General features: G+C 39.1%; 1 protein-coding gene across 1 annotated transcript in view; it reads left to right on the plus strand.

Annotated features, from left to right (window-relative positions):
- Positions 1-7,585, plus strand: part of LOC149209507 (tubby-like F-box protein 6) — a 49,521-nt gene extending 41,936 nt beyond the window's left edge. The window contains exons 2-4 of the mRNA XM_089398649.1: positions 2,893-2,917; positions 6,195-6,324; positions 6,446-7,585. Of these exons, the coding sequence (XP_089254775.1) occupies positions 2,893-2,917; positions 6,195-6,324; positions 6,446-7,115 (825 nt within the window). The 3' untranslated portion in view covers positions 7,116-7,585. The remainder of the gene's footprint in view (positions 1-2,892; positions 2,918-6,194; positions 6,325-6,445) is intronic.
- The last annotated feature ends 9,836 nt before the right edge of the window (positions 7,586-17,421 follow it).

Consider the following 17,421-nt stretch of genomic DNA (forward strand, 5'->3'; position numbering starts at 1 on the left):
TCATCTTCCTTGGAACAACTAAGATCTGTCATGCTCACGGGTTTCATTTTTGGGGATTCGAATCCCAAAATCTGGACATGTTGTGTCCTAACGGGACACATATGGGATTCATATGTGTCCTGTTAGGACACGACGTGTCCCCTTTTGGGATTCGACTCCCCAACGAATTGTGTCCGATTCACGGGATTCAGACACGTGGCCCCTTTTCAGTGAATCTAGTTTCTTAGATGGCAACTGATATTTTTCTTGGATCTCTCTATTGAGAGGTGTAGGATTGATATAAATATCATCCGATTCCGATAAATATTCATGGAGTTAGGAATTTATTTCTGTTATAAGACAATTCGTCAAAGTCGGCCAACATCCAAATAACCCACACATGTGCTCAACGTTTTAGTATAAAAGGAGGTGACTTGATAGTCATTTATACACACACTTCACTCTTGATTTCTCTCCACTTGTTCTGGGTTTTAGTGGCAAGAGAAATCTAGATGATGAATCCCTAGATGCAGGAGGAAAGGAGACTAAGGGAGCTGCCCTAGAGATGATGCCCTAGCAAGGAAAACACCCTAGGATGCAGCCACAGTCCTAAGGAGGATGCCCTAGCTGCGGTCCTAAGGAGGATGACCTAGCCACAATCCTAAGGATGTGATGTCTAGCTGCAGTTTGCCCTAATCCAAGAAGACACAGTAATGTTGTTAAGGAGATAGCCCTAAGTTGGAGGCAAGGAAACTCTGTCTTAGCCGTAGTAAAGGAGAGCTGAACAACATGGTTATAGAGGCCTGTTTCATGATCTTTTGGAGGGCCAAGTTTGTTGTAAGGGAGGCCGAGATTACTCCCTAAAGGGCCGAGACAAGGAAAGGTTGTTGCAGCCTACGTGGAGGAGTTCTTAGGTGTCTAATTCATGGTGGCGAGTTGTTTAGGTTGCTGTGGGTAAGCTGCAAGTACTATGAACAGTTTAGAGGGCAACGTAAGGTGCATTGAATGGGCTATATGTGGCAGCAGAGGTCTGTGGTAGGCCACAGGCCTAGTCACTGCAAAACAGGCCAGCGTGGAAGTGTTAGGGGCTGCCATATACCCAGAACATCACCATGTGAAGGCAACAATCTACCTTGACTAGGCCGCAATCATTTGTAGGCTGTTTGTATGAGTTGATAAGGATTGTTGCTACGTATACATGCCCTAACCAGGGACATTGGAACCACAGACTTGGAGCAGAAAGTGTGGTGTGTTTGGGTCAATGTTGTGACTAGATTTAGATGAATTCATGGTGCAACAATATTCATGTGCAGCAACGGTACTTGGTGTAGTGAGTGCAAGTGTGGCAACAAGGTACATCAGTGCTAAACATTGGGGCAACATGTTTGGAAGCAAGGTACAACAGTGCTAAACATTGGGACAACGTGTGTGGCAGCAAAGTACAACAATGCTAAACATTAGGACCGCACGTGTGGCAGTAGGGTACAACAATGCTAAACATTGGGACAAGCAGTGTGACATCATAGTGTTGCAATGGCACATGGGGCAACAATGTTACTTGGTGCAGCAAGTACATGGTGCAACATGGTGTAGCACATTGAGGTGCAACATGATGATGAGGAGAAACACAATGAGAAGTGCAACAAGGCGATGGAGTCACCTTGGAAATTCAATTGAAGCAATATGTCTTCAACTGAGTTTAGCTACCTCATATATCATCTTCTTAGAGATGATCTATGCTCTTATTTAGATAAGTCAAAGTGTTGACTTCTATTGTATATGTACTATCTCTCTCTCTCTCTCTGCTGAACTATTAAAGAACATCTAAGAATAATTGATCAAGGGTTTCCCCACATTGGGGCTTGTCCCTGGTTAGCGCCACATCTTGTGTCCTCTTGTCTTGGCTTGTCCTTTGCAATATATGATTATGTTCTACCTGCAATTTAATTTAATGTTGATGTGATTGCTAATATGGAAAAGAAATTGAGCTAACTGTGAAAATTGAAATAAATTGCTCTAAGCATAGAACATACCTAAAATTAACATGGTATGAGAGCTGAGGTGAAGACAAATCCCAAGCAAGAGTGAAAGAGAAATCATCGAAGACAATGGGGAAAGGACAAAAGGCTCAATGGGTTTCTCATCCCTCTTCAAATTCTCCAAGGGTGAAGTTGAAGTAGAGAATATTATCAGAGTGGCGCAATGGAAGCTTTTGATGGCCTACCTAAGGATCACTTCAATGGGAAGTCTAGATCAAGGGTTGAAGGAAAGGAGATGCCTTGTTTGTAATAAGTTTGGCCATTATGCTGAGGAGTGCCCGAATGGTAGGGACACATCACTTGACGATGATAACAATCATTCAAGGGACATCTTCAATGATCGAAGGAATGTAGGTCATCAAGGAAATCGCTGACTCTTCAAAGAAAGCAAGGAACCCTAGGTATGAACAATCAAATGGTAAGATAAAGTGGCATTATCTTATATTGGCCCTCTCCTCCAGACTCTTTGGAAATCTGGCTTATTGATTGTAGTTCTTCAAGGCACTTCAATGGATAGAAGGGTGATCTCTCTAATTTGGTAGAGATGGAAATAATCGTGGGATTATACTTGGAGTCAATGCCACCTATCCCGGAAAGGGTGTAGGGAATGTTACCCCTCAATTGAATGAGGGTAACTCGATTCATTTATGAGAATCTCTTTATGTACTTGATTGCAAGAAGAACTTGGTGTCCATTTCAGCAATGGAAATCAAAGGTTTCAAGGTGGCATTCATTGATGGAAAGGTACATGTTTGAAAATAGAATTTTCAATGATGCTTTTACTCATGGATTCAGGGTTGGCAATTTGTATCAAGTTGCAGGATAGTCCATTGGGGACCATGTCAGTTGACACATCTCATCTATATCACCGAAGGTCTACTTATGGGGCCTTACTCAATGTGAGTTAGATGATGACAGGGATGCTTGAATTCAAGAAGAGCATGAAGGTACATGTCTGAGATGTACCGAAGGAAAATCTTACAAGGGGACCATTCCCCTCATGTAGTAGGTCCACAGGTTTGGAACAACCCAAGGGGTTTGAGATTCATGATCGAGAATCTCATGTATGCAGGTGGAAGAAATCCCTCTATGGCTTGAAGTTAAACACCCTAGGCTCAATATGAGAGGATTGATAATTGTCTGATGAAGATGAGATTCACTAGGAGTGAAGCCGATCCAAACCATTACTTGAAGGTTGTGGATGATAGACCTCTCATATCGACACCTTCTGAAGACAACCTCTTTCTGACAGGTGTAGACCCTCTCATTTTCATATGTAAGAGGGAGTTGGATTCCGGATTTGGAATGGTGAACTGCAAGCCTGCGACTACCTCGATGCATCTTAACTTTAATAAGTTATGTGGCAGGGAGACCAGACCTGATTTGGGAAATGCCTTGGAGTTTCATGAACTCGTTCTAGCATGGATGTTCTTGGTGATATCTCGTTTGGATATATATGTTTTGCAGTTAGCATGTTGGGATCATATTTGGTTGAGCCTCACTGGATTGATGCCAAGAATCATTTGAGATATCTTTAGGACACAATCTCTCATGGATTGAGATACACTACCGGAAATTTGAAGCTGCATGATTATTCGGATGTTGACTGGGCAGGCAATGTGGAGGATCGCAAGAGCACTTTTGGGTGCTGACTCTCTTTAGGTTCTGCTTGATATCCTGGATGAGTAGGAAGAAAAAGACAGTTTCTTTGAGCACTGCTGAGACCGAATACATAGCTACGAGTATGATCTCGTGTGAAGCTACCTGGTTGTGGAAGCTCTTCAGTGAGTTGTGTGTACACATGATGGATACCACCGTGATCTTCTCTATCAACCAGGAGGGGATTCGATTGTTGAGGAATCCCGTATTCTATGATTGCTCCAGCATATAGACATCAGATACTACCTTATCTAGGATATGGTACATTGATGAGCGAGAAGGATCCATCGCATTGAGACTGATGTACAAGTCGCAGATATTCTGTCAAAGCCCTAGGGGATGGTCAAATTTGTGACTTTCCTGAATGACTTGGAGTTGTTGAGAGACCCTCTTATGAGGGCCTTGCATGATGCATGCATTGAGCTCTGGGAGCTTCGGGGGGCTTGGGGTACTTCTTGGAGCAATTCTTCTTCTTCATGGTTCAACAAAGCAAGAGCAGAGTAGAGAAGTGCAGGGCACCGTTGGCAGAGATAGTATAGTCTGGCAGATGGATTAGCAGATGGAGTTCGCGCTAGTTGAGAGGGAGAGTTAAAATTGGAAACTAGGGACAAACTCCATGTGGGTCATCTTATTTATGGTAGCTGATATTTTTTTTGGATCCCTCTCATCAAGAGGTGTAGGATTGATCTAAAGATCATCTGATTCCGATAAGTATTCATGGAGTTATGAATTTGTTTGTGTTATAATACAATTCGTCAAGGTCGGCTAGCAACCAAATAACCCACACATGTGCTCAACATTTTAGTATAAAAGGAGGTGACTTGATAGTCATTTCTACACACACTTCACTCTTGATTTCTCTCCACTTGTTTTGGGTTTTAGTGGCAAGAGAAATCTAGATGATGAAGCCCTAGATGCAGGAGTAAAGGAGACTAAGGGAGCTGCCCTAGAGATGATGCCTTACCAAGGAAAACACCCTAGAATGCAGCCACAGTCCTAAGGAGGATGCCCTAGCCACAGTCTTAAGGAGGATGACCTAGCAACAGTCCTAAGGATGTGATGTCTAGCCGCAGTTTGCCCTAATCCAAGAAGACGCAATAATGTTGTTAAGGAGATAGGCCTAAGTTGGAGGCAAGGAAACTCTGTTTTAGACGTAGCAAAGGAGAGCTGAACAACATGGTTATAGAGGCCTGTTTCATGATCTTTTGGAGGCAAAGTTTGTTGTAAGGAAGGCCGAGATTACTCCCTAAAGGGCCGAGACAAGGAAAGGCTGTTGCAACCTGTGTAGAGGAGTTCTCAAGTGTCTAACTCTTGGTGATGAGCTGCCTAGGTTGCTGTGGGTAATCCGCAAGCACCACGAGCAGTTTAGAGGGCAACGTAAGGTGCGTTGAATGGTAGGCCACAGGCCTAGCCACTCCAAAACAGGCCAGCATGGAAGTGTTAGGGGCTGCCATATGCCCATAACATCAGCATGTGAAGGAAACAATCTACCTTGACTAGGCCGCAGTCATTTGGAGGATGTTTGTATGAATTGATAAGGATTGTTGTTGCGTATACATGCCCTAACCAGGGACCATTGAACAACAGACTTGTAGTAGCAAGTGTGGTGTGTTTGGGTCAATGTTGTGACTAGATTTATATCAGTTCATGATGCAACAATATTCATGTGCAACAATGGTACTTGGTGCAGCAAGTGCAAGTGTGGCAGCGAGGTACAACAGTGCTAAACATTGGGACAGCATGTGTGGCAGTGAGGTACAGCAGTGCTAAACATTGGGACAAGTGGTGTGACAACATGGTGCAAGTTGCAACAATGGCACATGGGGCAGCAATGATACTTGGTGCAGCATGGTGCAGCGCATTGAGGTGCAGCATGATGATGAGCAGCACAATGACAGGTGCAGCAAGGTGATGGAGTCACCTTGGAAATTCAGTTGAAGCAGCATGTTTTCGATTGAGTTCAGCTACCTCATGTATCATCTTCTTAGAGATGGTCTATGCTCTTATTTAGATAAGTCAAAGTGTTGACTTCTATTGTATATGTACTATCTCGCTCTCTCTTTCTCTGCTGAACTATTGAAGAACATATAAGAAGAATTGATCAAGGGTTTCCCACATTGGGGTTTGTACCTAGCTAGCGCCACATCTTGTCTCCTCTTGTCTTGGCTTGTCTTCTGCGATCTATATGGTTATGTTCTCTCTGCAATTTACTTTAATGCTAATGTGATTGCTAACCTGGAAAAGAAATTGAGCTAACTGTGAAAATTGAAATAAATTACTTTAAGCATAGAACATACCTAAAATTAACAAGGGATGTTAAGTCTGTGACATACTATTTTTATTTGATTTACTTGTAGGAAATGAGTAGTCAATTTCTCTCCCCTTAAATTTTTGTCGCGGAAGTGTTGGGTGAAATGGATAGTAGCCTCGTGTATACAACTTTTAAAAATAAATATGCAAATTCTGAAGATGCAGGATAAACAATGGAGACTTGACCTTTGAGAACTATCTTTGCAGCACTTTCTGAAAATGGAAAATTTCTTCTTGCGGCTCGGAAATTCAGGCGGGCTACAACTACAGAGTATATTATTTCTCTTAATGCAGACGATATGTCATGGAGGAGCAATACATATGTTGGAAAATTGAGGTCAGATGCTTCTAATTTCTGTTGTAATCGCAATGGTTCCGTGGTGATATATCTTGGAAGCTTCTAAAAGTGCAATGGTTCCAGGTTATATGATATTTTTCAACCTCCCCTGTTTTTGCAGGTCAAACTTTCTTGGTACTAAGTTTACAATATATGATATCCAACCTCCTCACAGTGGGGCAATTGCATCAACAAGCCGTGCAGGTCGACGGGTAGGAGCAAAGCAAGTTTCTCCAAGAGTTCCGGCTGGTAGCTATAATATTGCTCACATTGGCTATGAATTGAATGTCTTGGGAACTAGGGGTCCAAGACGGATGCAATGCATCATGCATTCTATTCCAGCTTCTGCTGTGCAGCCAGGAGGCAGTGCTCCAACTCCTGTTGAACCTTCGGTCACCAGTCTAGACCAGTCTCTTGCATCTTGTCCTACTTTTGGCTCCAAGTCGTGCATTTTAGAAAGTTCATCTATCTCTGAGCCACTTACCGGTAGCAACTTGAAAGACGAACCATTGGTTTTAAAAAATAAAGCGCCAAGGTGGCATGAGCAACTTCAATGTTGGTGTTTGAATTTCAAGGGGCGTGTGACTGTGGCTGCTGTTAAGAATTTTCAGCTTGTTGCAGCACCTGAGCCTAATCCATCGGTTTCTCAGAATGATTGTGATAAGGTCATACTCCAATTTGGAAAGGTTGGAAAGGACATGTTCACAATGGATTATCGCTACCCGCTCTCAGCTTTTCAAGCTTTTGCCATATGCCTTAGTAGTTTTGACACAAAACTTGCTTGTGAATAGGGGAAGATCAGTCAGTTTGTTGACAGATAGGCTCAGGTTGATGCAATATAGTTACTTCAAAGTCTGAAGGTTGGGTCGTATTTTGTATAATCATCAGTGTTTCATGGTGTTTAGCTACTAGTTACCACAATATATAACGCTCATGAGCTTGGTGATTTAGAAATAAGGTAGGCAGGCATCTGCTACCCCTAGTTGATGCCTTTATGCTACCAGTAGCAACTGAAGGTAGCATATACTGTTGATGTATGAGGAGCCACCAGTCAGTTTCATGTGGAGGTGTTTGGCATATTCTGTATTATTGTACATAGTTGGTTTTGTACATTTCCAGGAATGCAAGGTCTATTTATTTATTGAAAGATACATCGTTGGTTCAAGCTCAGAAGATATTATGATTAATGCTGGCATCTCTAGAATATGTTTTATGCTGGCTTTTCTAATAATATGTTTTATTAGATTACAGATTTGGCATCTCTAGAACGTGTTTTATTATAATTTCAGATTGCAGATAGCACTGTCAGGCAAAACGTTTGTAACCTTTCATACTTTTAAATTTGTGGGTGAGGGTGGTGGAGGGGTCATTTTGGGATGACAGAAAATATCAAAATTTACCAGGGGATCAAGTTTGGGGCTAAACCATTTTATTTTCTGCAGTGGCTGAAAAGGGGGACTCTGTGTTTCTAGCACAACTGGAAACCTCGTCACACAACCAACATATTGATTTTAATTTGAAGGTGATTTGCAAAGTCACCCAGGAGCACCATTGTATGGTTTGAAGTTCGTTCTTTAGTTAATGAATTCCTTCCCAACTACCATGGCATTCTTAATGAATTTGAAGTTCGTTCTTAATGAATTCTTGAGTTAAATATTCGCCATCGCACTCATGGCCAAGGTTAGGACATATTGGTTTGGATCATACTCCCAGGCACTGGGAACTGTTGTTACCGATGTGGACTTCTCCTTGATGTGAACAACTCAAACCATGGAGAAGATGTAGGTATAGGATAAACTAGTTTTACATTTTTTTTTTCAAGGTGAAATGGGAAAATAAATAAATAGAAATGGAAAAAATATTTAACAAATATAAGTTAAAAAAATTGAAATGGAAATATAAAACAAAAACACTCTTAAGATACAAGACAGATTCAACAAATATGCAAGTCTTTTCATTGGAAAAATTTATTGGGATTTCTTAGACTTCATTCTAAACGTCTTGGAAAATTTCATTGGGATTGGTCAGACTTTATTCTAAACCTATGAGATTAGGAATTGGTTAATTTATAAGTAATTTCATGGAATTGGTTAATTTAAAAGTAATTATCATATAATTTTTTGATACAGATTTAGGATGGTCATATGTATGAGAAAATATTTTTTTAATATATGTTTAAGTTGGCCATAAGAAGACATTTTTTTAATATATGTTTCAGAATTTTGATACAGATTTAGGTTGGTCATATATATATTTACGAAAATATTTTTTTATATTTTTTTAACACATGTTTATGTTTAGGTTTAGGTATGTACGAAAATATTTTTTTATATTTTTTTAACACATGTTTATGTTTAGGTTTAGGTTGGGTTGGCGATAAGAAAACATTTTTTTAATATATGTTTAGGTTGGTTATATATATAAAAGAAGACTATTTTTTTAATACATGTTTATGTTTAGGTTTAGGTTGGCCATAAGAAGACTTTTTTTTTAATATATGTTATTTATGTTTGAGAAGATAGGAAGTTTTCTTAATTAATAATTTAGTTTCTATCATTTATATATATATATTTATATATATATTTATTTATTTGTATTTTTTACTTTAAGATTTACAAAATTTTAATTATTAATTTAAGAATTTTTTATTATTATATTATGTTGGTTTGTTTATTTTTTTTAAGTTTGGTAGGATTACATTTCTATTATATCTAACTTCTCATTTTGATCGGGGGATAGTACAAGATTTGAACCCAAGGCTTCTGGTTTGGTGAGACTTCATTTCCACCACAGTTGCCAATTGAGCTACTCCAAGTGGACATTATTTTAAAAAAAAAGCTTGGCAGGACAATATATCTTCATCATGTCTAATATATCACCGTGATCGGGGCATGGAATTAAACTGATGACTTCACATCAAGGGTGCCTTAACAGAGCACCAATCAGGGTCTATCCAAGACCTTGTAAATTATTTCTTATTTTTATTAATTGAAAATTTTCAATATGATTTCCGTACAGCTATTATAAGATTGTTAACAAACTTTCTAATATAGTATTAGACTTTGATTTGCGTAAAGCTATTTCACGATTGTGAACAAACATTCTAATATAGTATTTGAGACTTTTTGATTTGCACAGTTATTTAGTTTAAAGCAATTTAATAAGTTGAACTTTTTTATAATAATTGTGAACTTTGTTAGATTTTAATATTTTAAGTAAAAGTATATAAACTTTTTTAAAACTTGATTATAGGATATTGAAAATAGTTTTCCTTTATTACCAAAATTATAAAAAAACATTCCAAACTTTTTTAGAATTTGACACAAATCGATGAACTATTGGTGCCTCTTACTATGAGAAAAATGATTTGTTATAAAATTTTAAATTTGAAAAATTGTTATAACTATTAATAAATTTTAAAGAGTTTACAGAATAAGATTATTAAGTATTTGTTAATTTGGTTTTAACTTGCTTTCCAACTCAAGAAGATTGCTTTGACAGGGGATTGTTGGTAAGGGCTTAATCATTAAGGGTTGTGGTTCATGAAGAGTGATGAGGCTGAAATGGATTTATATTATATAATTTATTATTATAATTTATGTAAAGGTAATGATATTGAATGTTTTATTTTAGTTTCAAAATACGAAAGTTGTTTATTACAAAGATTCTGTAATTATATTTTTTCCTATTTAGTGACAATTTTTATTTTTAATCAAAACAAGGTGTAATTTCTTTAAAGGTATCATTTCTCCATTGATAATTTCATGGTGGTAGGGGATTAAGCTATGTTACACTTGGTTTTGGTATATGAGGATCCATGCCTAATGTGTTTAGAGAGGCTCCCCAAAACTTCAAGGATATAGTGCAACTTTATGGTTTGTTGGCGGTAGGCGATGGAAACCCTCTTGTGAAAGAGGTATGGGCTATCGATTCCACCCTTGTTATTTTCAAGTTTTGGACACCACTATTCAATCCTAGCGGGGAACACCTCGATGTGGTGCTGGTTTGGGTTCAATTTCCTAGCTTGCCATCCCATATGTGGAACCCTCAAAGCTTTGAAAATCTAGGGAAATAGCTTGGGGAGTTTCTTGGATGCAGATTACTCCTTTAAAGAAACAAAATACATGTCAGTGGCTCAGGTTTGTAGGAATTTACAGGGTAAGTTCCTCAGAAAGAACACCAAAAGGACACCGCTCACAACCAGATCTCAAAACAATACACCAGTATTTTTGACGTGGTTAAAACCCTCAAAGTGCAAGGAGGGAAACAGTCCACGGCCTGTCCCAATGTGGGTACTACAGGGAATTTATTAATCAAAGAATGAAAATTTACATAAGCTTCTCTCATGCACGGATTGCCCGAACAATGACCCTCCATGCGCTTTAAATAGAACTCATGGACCAATCGGGTGTCAAGCCACGGATCAAGTGTCGGTAATACCGAGGTGAGAGTGAACCGTCGGATCACTACATATCGTGACCGTCGGATTGTAAGTTACAAAATGTACAACGGTAAAGAAAGACACTTTACCTAACTCTATACCTAACTCTATACTAGACCAAGTTGAACTTAACTATATCCTATGTGTCGGAATATCCTAACATCCCCCCTTAAGAACAACTTGGGATAGGATTGAAGGATTTACAAATATGACACAATAGGAGAAGGAAGGAGGCACTAGAGCCTATCCCCCCTTAGTGACAACTTCCTGAACTCCAAGCATATATCGAAGTTTAGTGAACTTCGCCTCTGTGAGAGCCTTTGTGAAGATGTCTGCAACCTGATCATCTGTTGGACAATATTGCACTTCAAGAACATGGTCATGAATGAGCTTTCTGATGAAGTGCATGTGTAGTTCGATGTGTTTGCTGCGCTGATGCTGGACTGGATCTTTGCATAGCTGAATGGCACTTTGATTATCACACCAAAGTGTGGTTGGATGCTGCTGCTCAAAGCCAAACTCTGATAGGATCTGACGAAGCCACAAGGCTTCCTTACTAGCTTCCACGACACCACGATACTCTGCTTCTGCTGACGAAAGAGAAATGGCAGCCTGTTTCTTACAAGCCCATGTAATAGGTCCTGAACCAAGAGTGAAGACATAACCGGCAGTAGACTTCCGATCATCAGGGTCACCAGCCCAATCAGAATCAGTGAAACCAACTAACAGAGGAGCTTCTTTGGCACTGTAATGAATCCCAAACTGTTCTGTACCTCGAACATAACGAAGTATTCTTTTAGCTGCTTTCCAATGACTTTCACGGGGGTTTTGCATGAAACGAGCAACAAGGCCAACAACAAAGGAAAGATCAGGACGAGTATGGGTTAAATACAAGAGTTTTCCTACAAGTTGACGGTATAAGGTAGCATCAACTTCAGGAGAAGTACAAGAGACTGAAAGTTTGACTCCAGACTGAAAGGGAGAAGGGGCTGGATTACAGTCTTCCATGTGAAAATGACGAAGAATATCACAAGCATACTTGGACTGGGAAAGGAAAATACCCTCCTTGGATTGCAAGACTTGAAGACCGAGAAAATAATGTAAGTGTCCTAAGTCTGTCATTTCAAATTTCTTTTTAAGGCTGGACTTCACATGGTTTATAAGGTTGGGATCACTACCAGTAAGAATAAGATCATCAACATAAAGAACAAGGATGATAAGGGAGTTGCCCACTTTCTTGGTGTAGACAGTATTGTCAGAATGACACCTAGAAAAGCCAGATTCTAAAAGAAAGCTATCCATTTTGGCATACCAAGCCCGAGGAGCTTGCTTGAGGCCATAAAGGGATTTCTTAAGTCGACAAACAAGGCTGGAGTCTGTTTGTATGAAGCCAATGGGTTGTTCCATATAGATTTCTTCCTGCAAGTCCCCATGCAAGAAGGCAGATTTAACATCCATCTGATGGACTTCCGATTTTAAAGAGGCAGCAAGGGAAAGAACAAGGCGGATAGAGTTCATTTTGGCAACAGGGGAGAAGGTTTCAGTGTAGTCAATGCCTTCAACCTGTGAAAAGCCCTTAGCAACAAGACGAGCTTTATGTTTATCAACTTTCCCATCTGGTCCATACTTGGTTCTGTAAACCCATTTACATCTAACAATTTTGCGTCCCTTTGGTAGAGGAACAAGATCCCATGTATCATTTGTCATCAATGAATGATATTCTTCATTCATAGCTGCTTCCCAATGTGGATGGCCTGAAGCTTCTGCAAAAGTGTCAGGATCATGATTTACTGGAGCTTGAGCCAGTAAAGAAGAGGCTCTTTCAAACTGAGAACGTGTACGTCGCTGATCTGTAGGATCACCGGCAAGATCACTTGCTGCATCCCGAGTAGCACGGACCCATCTTGGAAGTTGAGGATCCTGAGAAGGTGGGGGAGGATTATCATCCTCGCTTTCATCATCTGAAGAAGAAATGTTTTCAAAAGTAGAAGAGATAGGAAGAGGTGGCACATCCGCCGGACTAGGCTCGCAGGCCGATTTATTTTCATCAAATTTTACATCTCTTCTAATGATAACATTTTTGGACTTAAATGGAATAAGTCTATAACCTTTTACATCTTCAGAATATCCAACAAAAGTACATTTCTCACTCTTAGGTTCTAAAGCTTTATGCTTTTCATCTGGAATATGGGCCCATGCTTCACTTCCAAACACACGAAAGTGACTTACATCTGGTTTAATGGAACTCCAAGCTTCTTCTGGAGTGATATTCTCTAGAACCTTAGTAGGAGTGCGATTGATTATATAATTTGCACAATTAATTGCTTCGGCCCAAAAACTAAGACTGAGTCCTTTAGATTGCAGCATACAATTAGCCATTTCCTTTAAGGTGCGATTTTTCCTTTCAGCTACACCATTTTGTTGTGGAGTGTATGGAACAGTATGTTGCATTTGAATTCCATTTTCGGTGCAAAAGTTGATGAATGTGTTTTTAACATATTCTCCACCATTATCAGTTCTTAGCTTAAGAATTTGATGTCCAGATTGTTTTTCAACAAAGGCTTTGAAGGCCAAAAATGTGTTAAATACTTCGCTCTTGAGTTTTAAGAAGTATACCCAAGTGCGTCTGGAGAAATCATCAATGAAAGTTAAGAAGTACTTGCAGCCAGAGAATGAAGCAACAGGAAGAGGACCACATAAATCACTGTGCACAAGCTGTAAAGGGGCTGAGGCGTGCCAAGAGGCACGTTTGTCAAAACTGTCCCGATGATGTTTTCCGAGTACACATCCGGAACAAACACCATCTCTGCAAGATACCATAGGAAGACCTGTCACCATATTTTCTTTACATAGATGCTGAAGGGAGCGATAGTTTAAGTGACCAAATCGCTCATGCCAAAGTTTGCTCACTTCATCATTATGAGCAACAAATACTGAGGGAAGATTTGATGACCCAAAGTTGTGAAACTTATACAACCTTGTGGAATCATCAGCAAGACCAGTAGCTAGAATCTGTTTAGGATCTTTTAGATCCTTGATTACAACATCATGAGGTGAAAATTCAACAATTTTACCTTCACCTGAATGAGTTATCTGATAGACAGATAGAAGGTTGCAGGATAAGGTTGGAACACATAATACATCATTAAACTAACCATTGTCTAGATGAACAGTTCCAGTCCCTACAACATTAAGAGATCTATCATCACCAACATATATATTTTTGGTGTTACAATCATTTAAAGAAGAAAACATGGCTTGGTTTTTGGCCATGTGATAAGAGGCTCCAGAATCAATGAGCCACTCATGAGAATGAGAAGAAGAAGAAGATACATTTAATGCATAACCAGACTGAGATGATTGACAACGACATGCAGAAAGTGCCATTCCGGAAGTTGAAGTTGAAGTAGGCTCCACATGGATGTTATGTTTCTTCATTGCGGCTTCCAAGGCTTCCATCTTCTTAAAGCATTTAGATTCTAAGTGGCCATCTCGATTACAAAAGTTACAATGTCTATCAGTCTTCTTCCATTTGTTTTTATTGGTCTTATCATTTTGCTGAAATGATCTTTCATTTTGAGGCTGAGTTGGTTTAGGACCATTCTTTTGAGGATATGACTTCTTAGGATTCTTTGAGTTTGGTTGCTGCTGGGCGGCTAACTCTTTCGTGGAAGAGTTTCCAAGATTAAGAAGACCAAGGTGTAAGAGTTTTTCTTGTTCTCTTATTAAGGAATCACAAAAGGAGTCAAAGGAAGGGGCCTTGTAGTCTTTTCCTTGACAAATGAAAGCTTCCCTTGTAGAATGGAAAGTGGAAACAAATACAGAGTAGGCTGGTCCCAACTTAGTAAGGATGGAATAAATAAGGTTACCATCTTCTTTCTTAACTTTAACACCTTCCAAGAGATATCTAAGGGTCTTGAATTTTGACATGAAATCTTCAATGCAAGAAAAATTATTAGGATCCAAAGTAGGCAACTCATTTTCAAGTTGATGGGCTCTAATTTCATTTTTAATCCCAAAAACTTTAGCGAGTTTTTCTAATGCTTCATGAGGAGTCTCAAGTTCTGCAATGTGGAATCTAAGATCAGGAGAAATAGACATCCCTATCAAACCACGTGCTTGATCTTGTCTATTTTCCCATTTTGCAACCTTGTCTTCATCTTTTGGTTTCTTCTCTTGGTCTGTGGCTATTCTGAAGAGACCTTTACTTCTAAGTAAATCTTCCATGTAGGCTACCCATTGGAAGTAGTTAGCTTTAGCCGAAAAACTAAATATTTTTCTCAATGTTTCTGATTTTCCGAGATCACACTAAGGTGCAGGGAAAAGAGCATACGCATGAGAAAAATCCTTCCTTTCTGTTTCTGATTTGCCCAGATCGCACAGAGTCGTAGGGCAAAGAGCATACGCAGAAATGAAAGGTATATATCCGGTTTAAAAAAAAGGCTAAATAAACCGAAACCGAAATAAGCAGAGAGAAAATAACAGTAAACTGCAAAAAACACTGTATACCTCCCGATCTGAAAAATGACGCAGCTAGGGCTACCGGAAACCTTTTCGCGTGAAACGAAAGGGGTTCCTCACTGGAACAGATGCTCCGAACGCAACAGAGCAGTCCTCTCGGCCCGAAAGCTGTCAGAAACAGCAGATCTAGGAAACGACAGCCGCATGCAGTTCTACTGGCTTCAGATTTGGATCACCAACGAACGCGGCCCTCAAATAGCTCTGATACCATGTAGGAATTTACAGGGTAAGTTCCTCAGAAAGAACACCAAAAGGACACCGCTCACAACCAGATCTCAAATCAATACACCAGTGTTTTTGACGTGGTTAAAACCCTCAAAGTGCAAGGAGGGAAACAGTCCACGACCTGTCCCAACGTGGGTACTACAGGCAATTTATTAATCAAAGAATGAAAATTTACATAAGCTTCTCTCATGCACAGATTTCCCGAACAATGACTCTCCATGCGCTTTAAATAGAACTCATGGACCAATCGGGTGTTAAGCCACGGATCAAGTGTCGGTAATACCGAGGTGAGAGTGAACCATCGGATCACTACATATCGTGACCGTCGGATTGTAAGTTACAAAATGTACAACGGTAAAGAAAGACACTTTACCTAACTCTATACCTAACTCTATACTAGACCAAGTTGAACTTAACTATATCCTATGTGTCGGAATATCCTAACAAGGTTTTGGTAAGTTTAGGCCTCTAGAAGAAGCTTCATGAAACTATGAATATTGGGAAGGGCACTATCAGATTACATATTTTCGACAATGAAGGTCTTCCATTCAAGTGTAGGAGGTGTTGAATTTTTATAACTATGGTTGGTAGTCAAGTTGAGTCGAAAAACAATGAAAAGAAGAATATTTGAAATTTAAAATTGAATTTATTTTATCCTGAAAAGTCAAGTTAGCTTCTCCAAAGGTCAAGTTGTCCTAGCATGGAGTCACACTCATTCAGAACTATTTCATTGCACAATCAATTCAAATCACATATACACATATTCTTTTCACTTGTGGGAGTTTAGAAGAATGAATAATGAGGCAACATACTTATTATTTTCGTTGGGAAACATATTGGAGTTTTTGAGGAAAGTGTAGGAGGCCGAAATTTCTCAGTTTGACTAGGTTTGACCTAAGTTTGGTTACTAATCAATTTGACTTTATTTTGACTGGAAATTTTAGAGTGTATCTCTTATTGAATTGGATAATTTCTCTAAGAAAAGGTTGCTCGCTTTTTCCCTAGAAGAGCGTTTTTCCCAAGGTACAATTTGTCTCTCTTGTTTGGCTGTCTTCATGATCCTATTCTCATTATTGGTTTTAATATCAAAAAATTTCTATGTATACTCGCTTAATGATGATTGTGACATAAGATAAATTAGTAAAGAAATCATTGGAAGTAATTACCAGTATAGAAAATCATCAAAAATCAACATGGTATCAGAGCTATGGTGAAGGAGTAGCCTTGAAGAAGCTAGCTTGTTGCCACAAATTTGAAGATCATCCCTAGAGGAAGCCCTAGTCCAAACTCTGATTGTTATTACTCCAGTTCAAATCACCATCTATCCGTTCACAAGTGCGAGTAAGGAAACCATATGGGGTAGAATTTGAAGGAAGATTCATGCTTGTTTTCAAGTTAAATTTGAAGCACAGAGTTATTTCTTTTTAGGAGCCTGAAAGACCTCACGTTTTCTACCTCTTTTATCTTTTGTGATAGGGTAGAAGTATTGAAATATGTAACTAGGCCTGATCGATTTATAATGACATATGTAATCATGATTTTATGTATTTAATGAAAACAGAAAAATAAATTTATTAATGTTGTTCTTGAGGTATGGGTTTCATGCTCAAGAAAATTTATTTTATAGGTCAAGCTCCCATTTAGAGCTTCTAGGGATTGTCATTGAGTCATTAAGTCATTGTCATGTATGAAAGACCCATCTGGGGCATGTTACATATTGTAAAAGAAATTTTATCTGAGTCAAATAGAGTCAAAGGACCCTCCAAGACCTTGTCAAGATTTAAGCAACAAGTCGGCCTACCAAACAGTGACAAGTCAACCCACAAGCAATGGCATGAAGCCTAATTGACCTCATTTGTTAGGGCGTCAATCAAGTTCATTTTGAAGCTAAAGAAGTTCGAGAAAATCCA

The sequence above is a fragment of the Pinus tabuliformis genome, chromosome 1_2 (assembly GCF_031772625.1).
Source record: "Pinus tabuliformis cultivar Carrire ecotype Pingquan chromosome 1_2, CPIR1, whole genome shotgun sequence".
Classification (NCBI taxonomy): Eukaryota; Viridiplantae; Streptophyta; class Pinopsida; order Pinales; family Pinaceae; genus Pinus; species Pinus tabuliformis.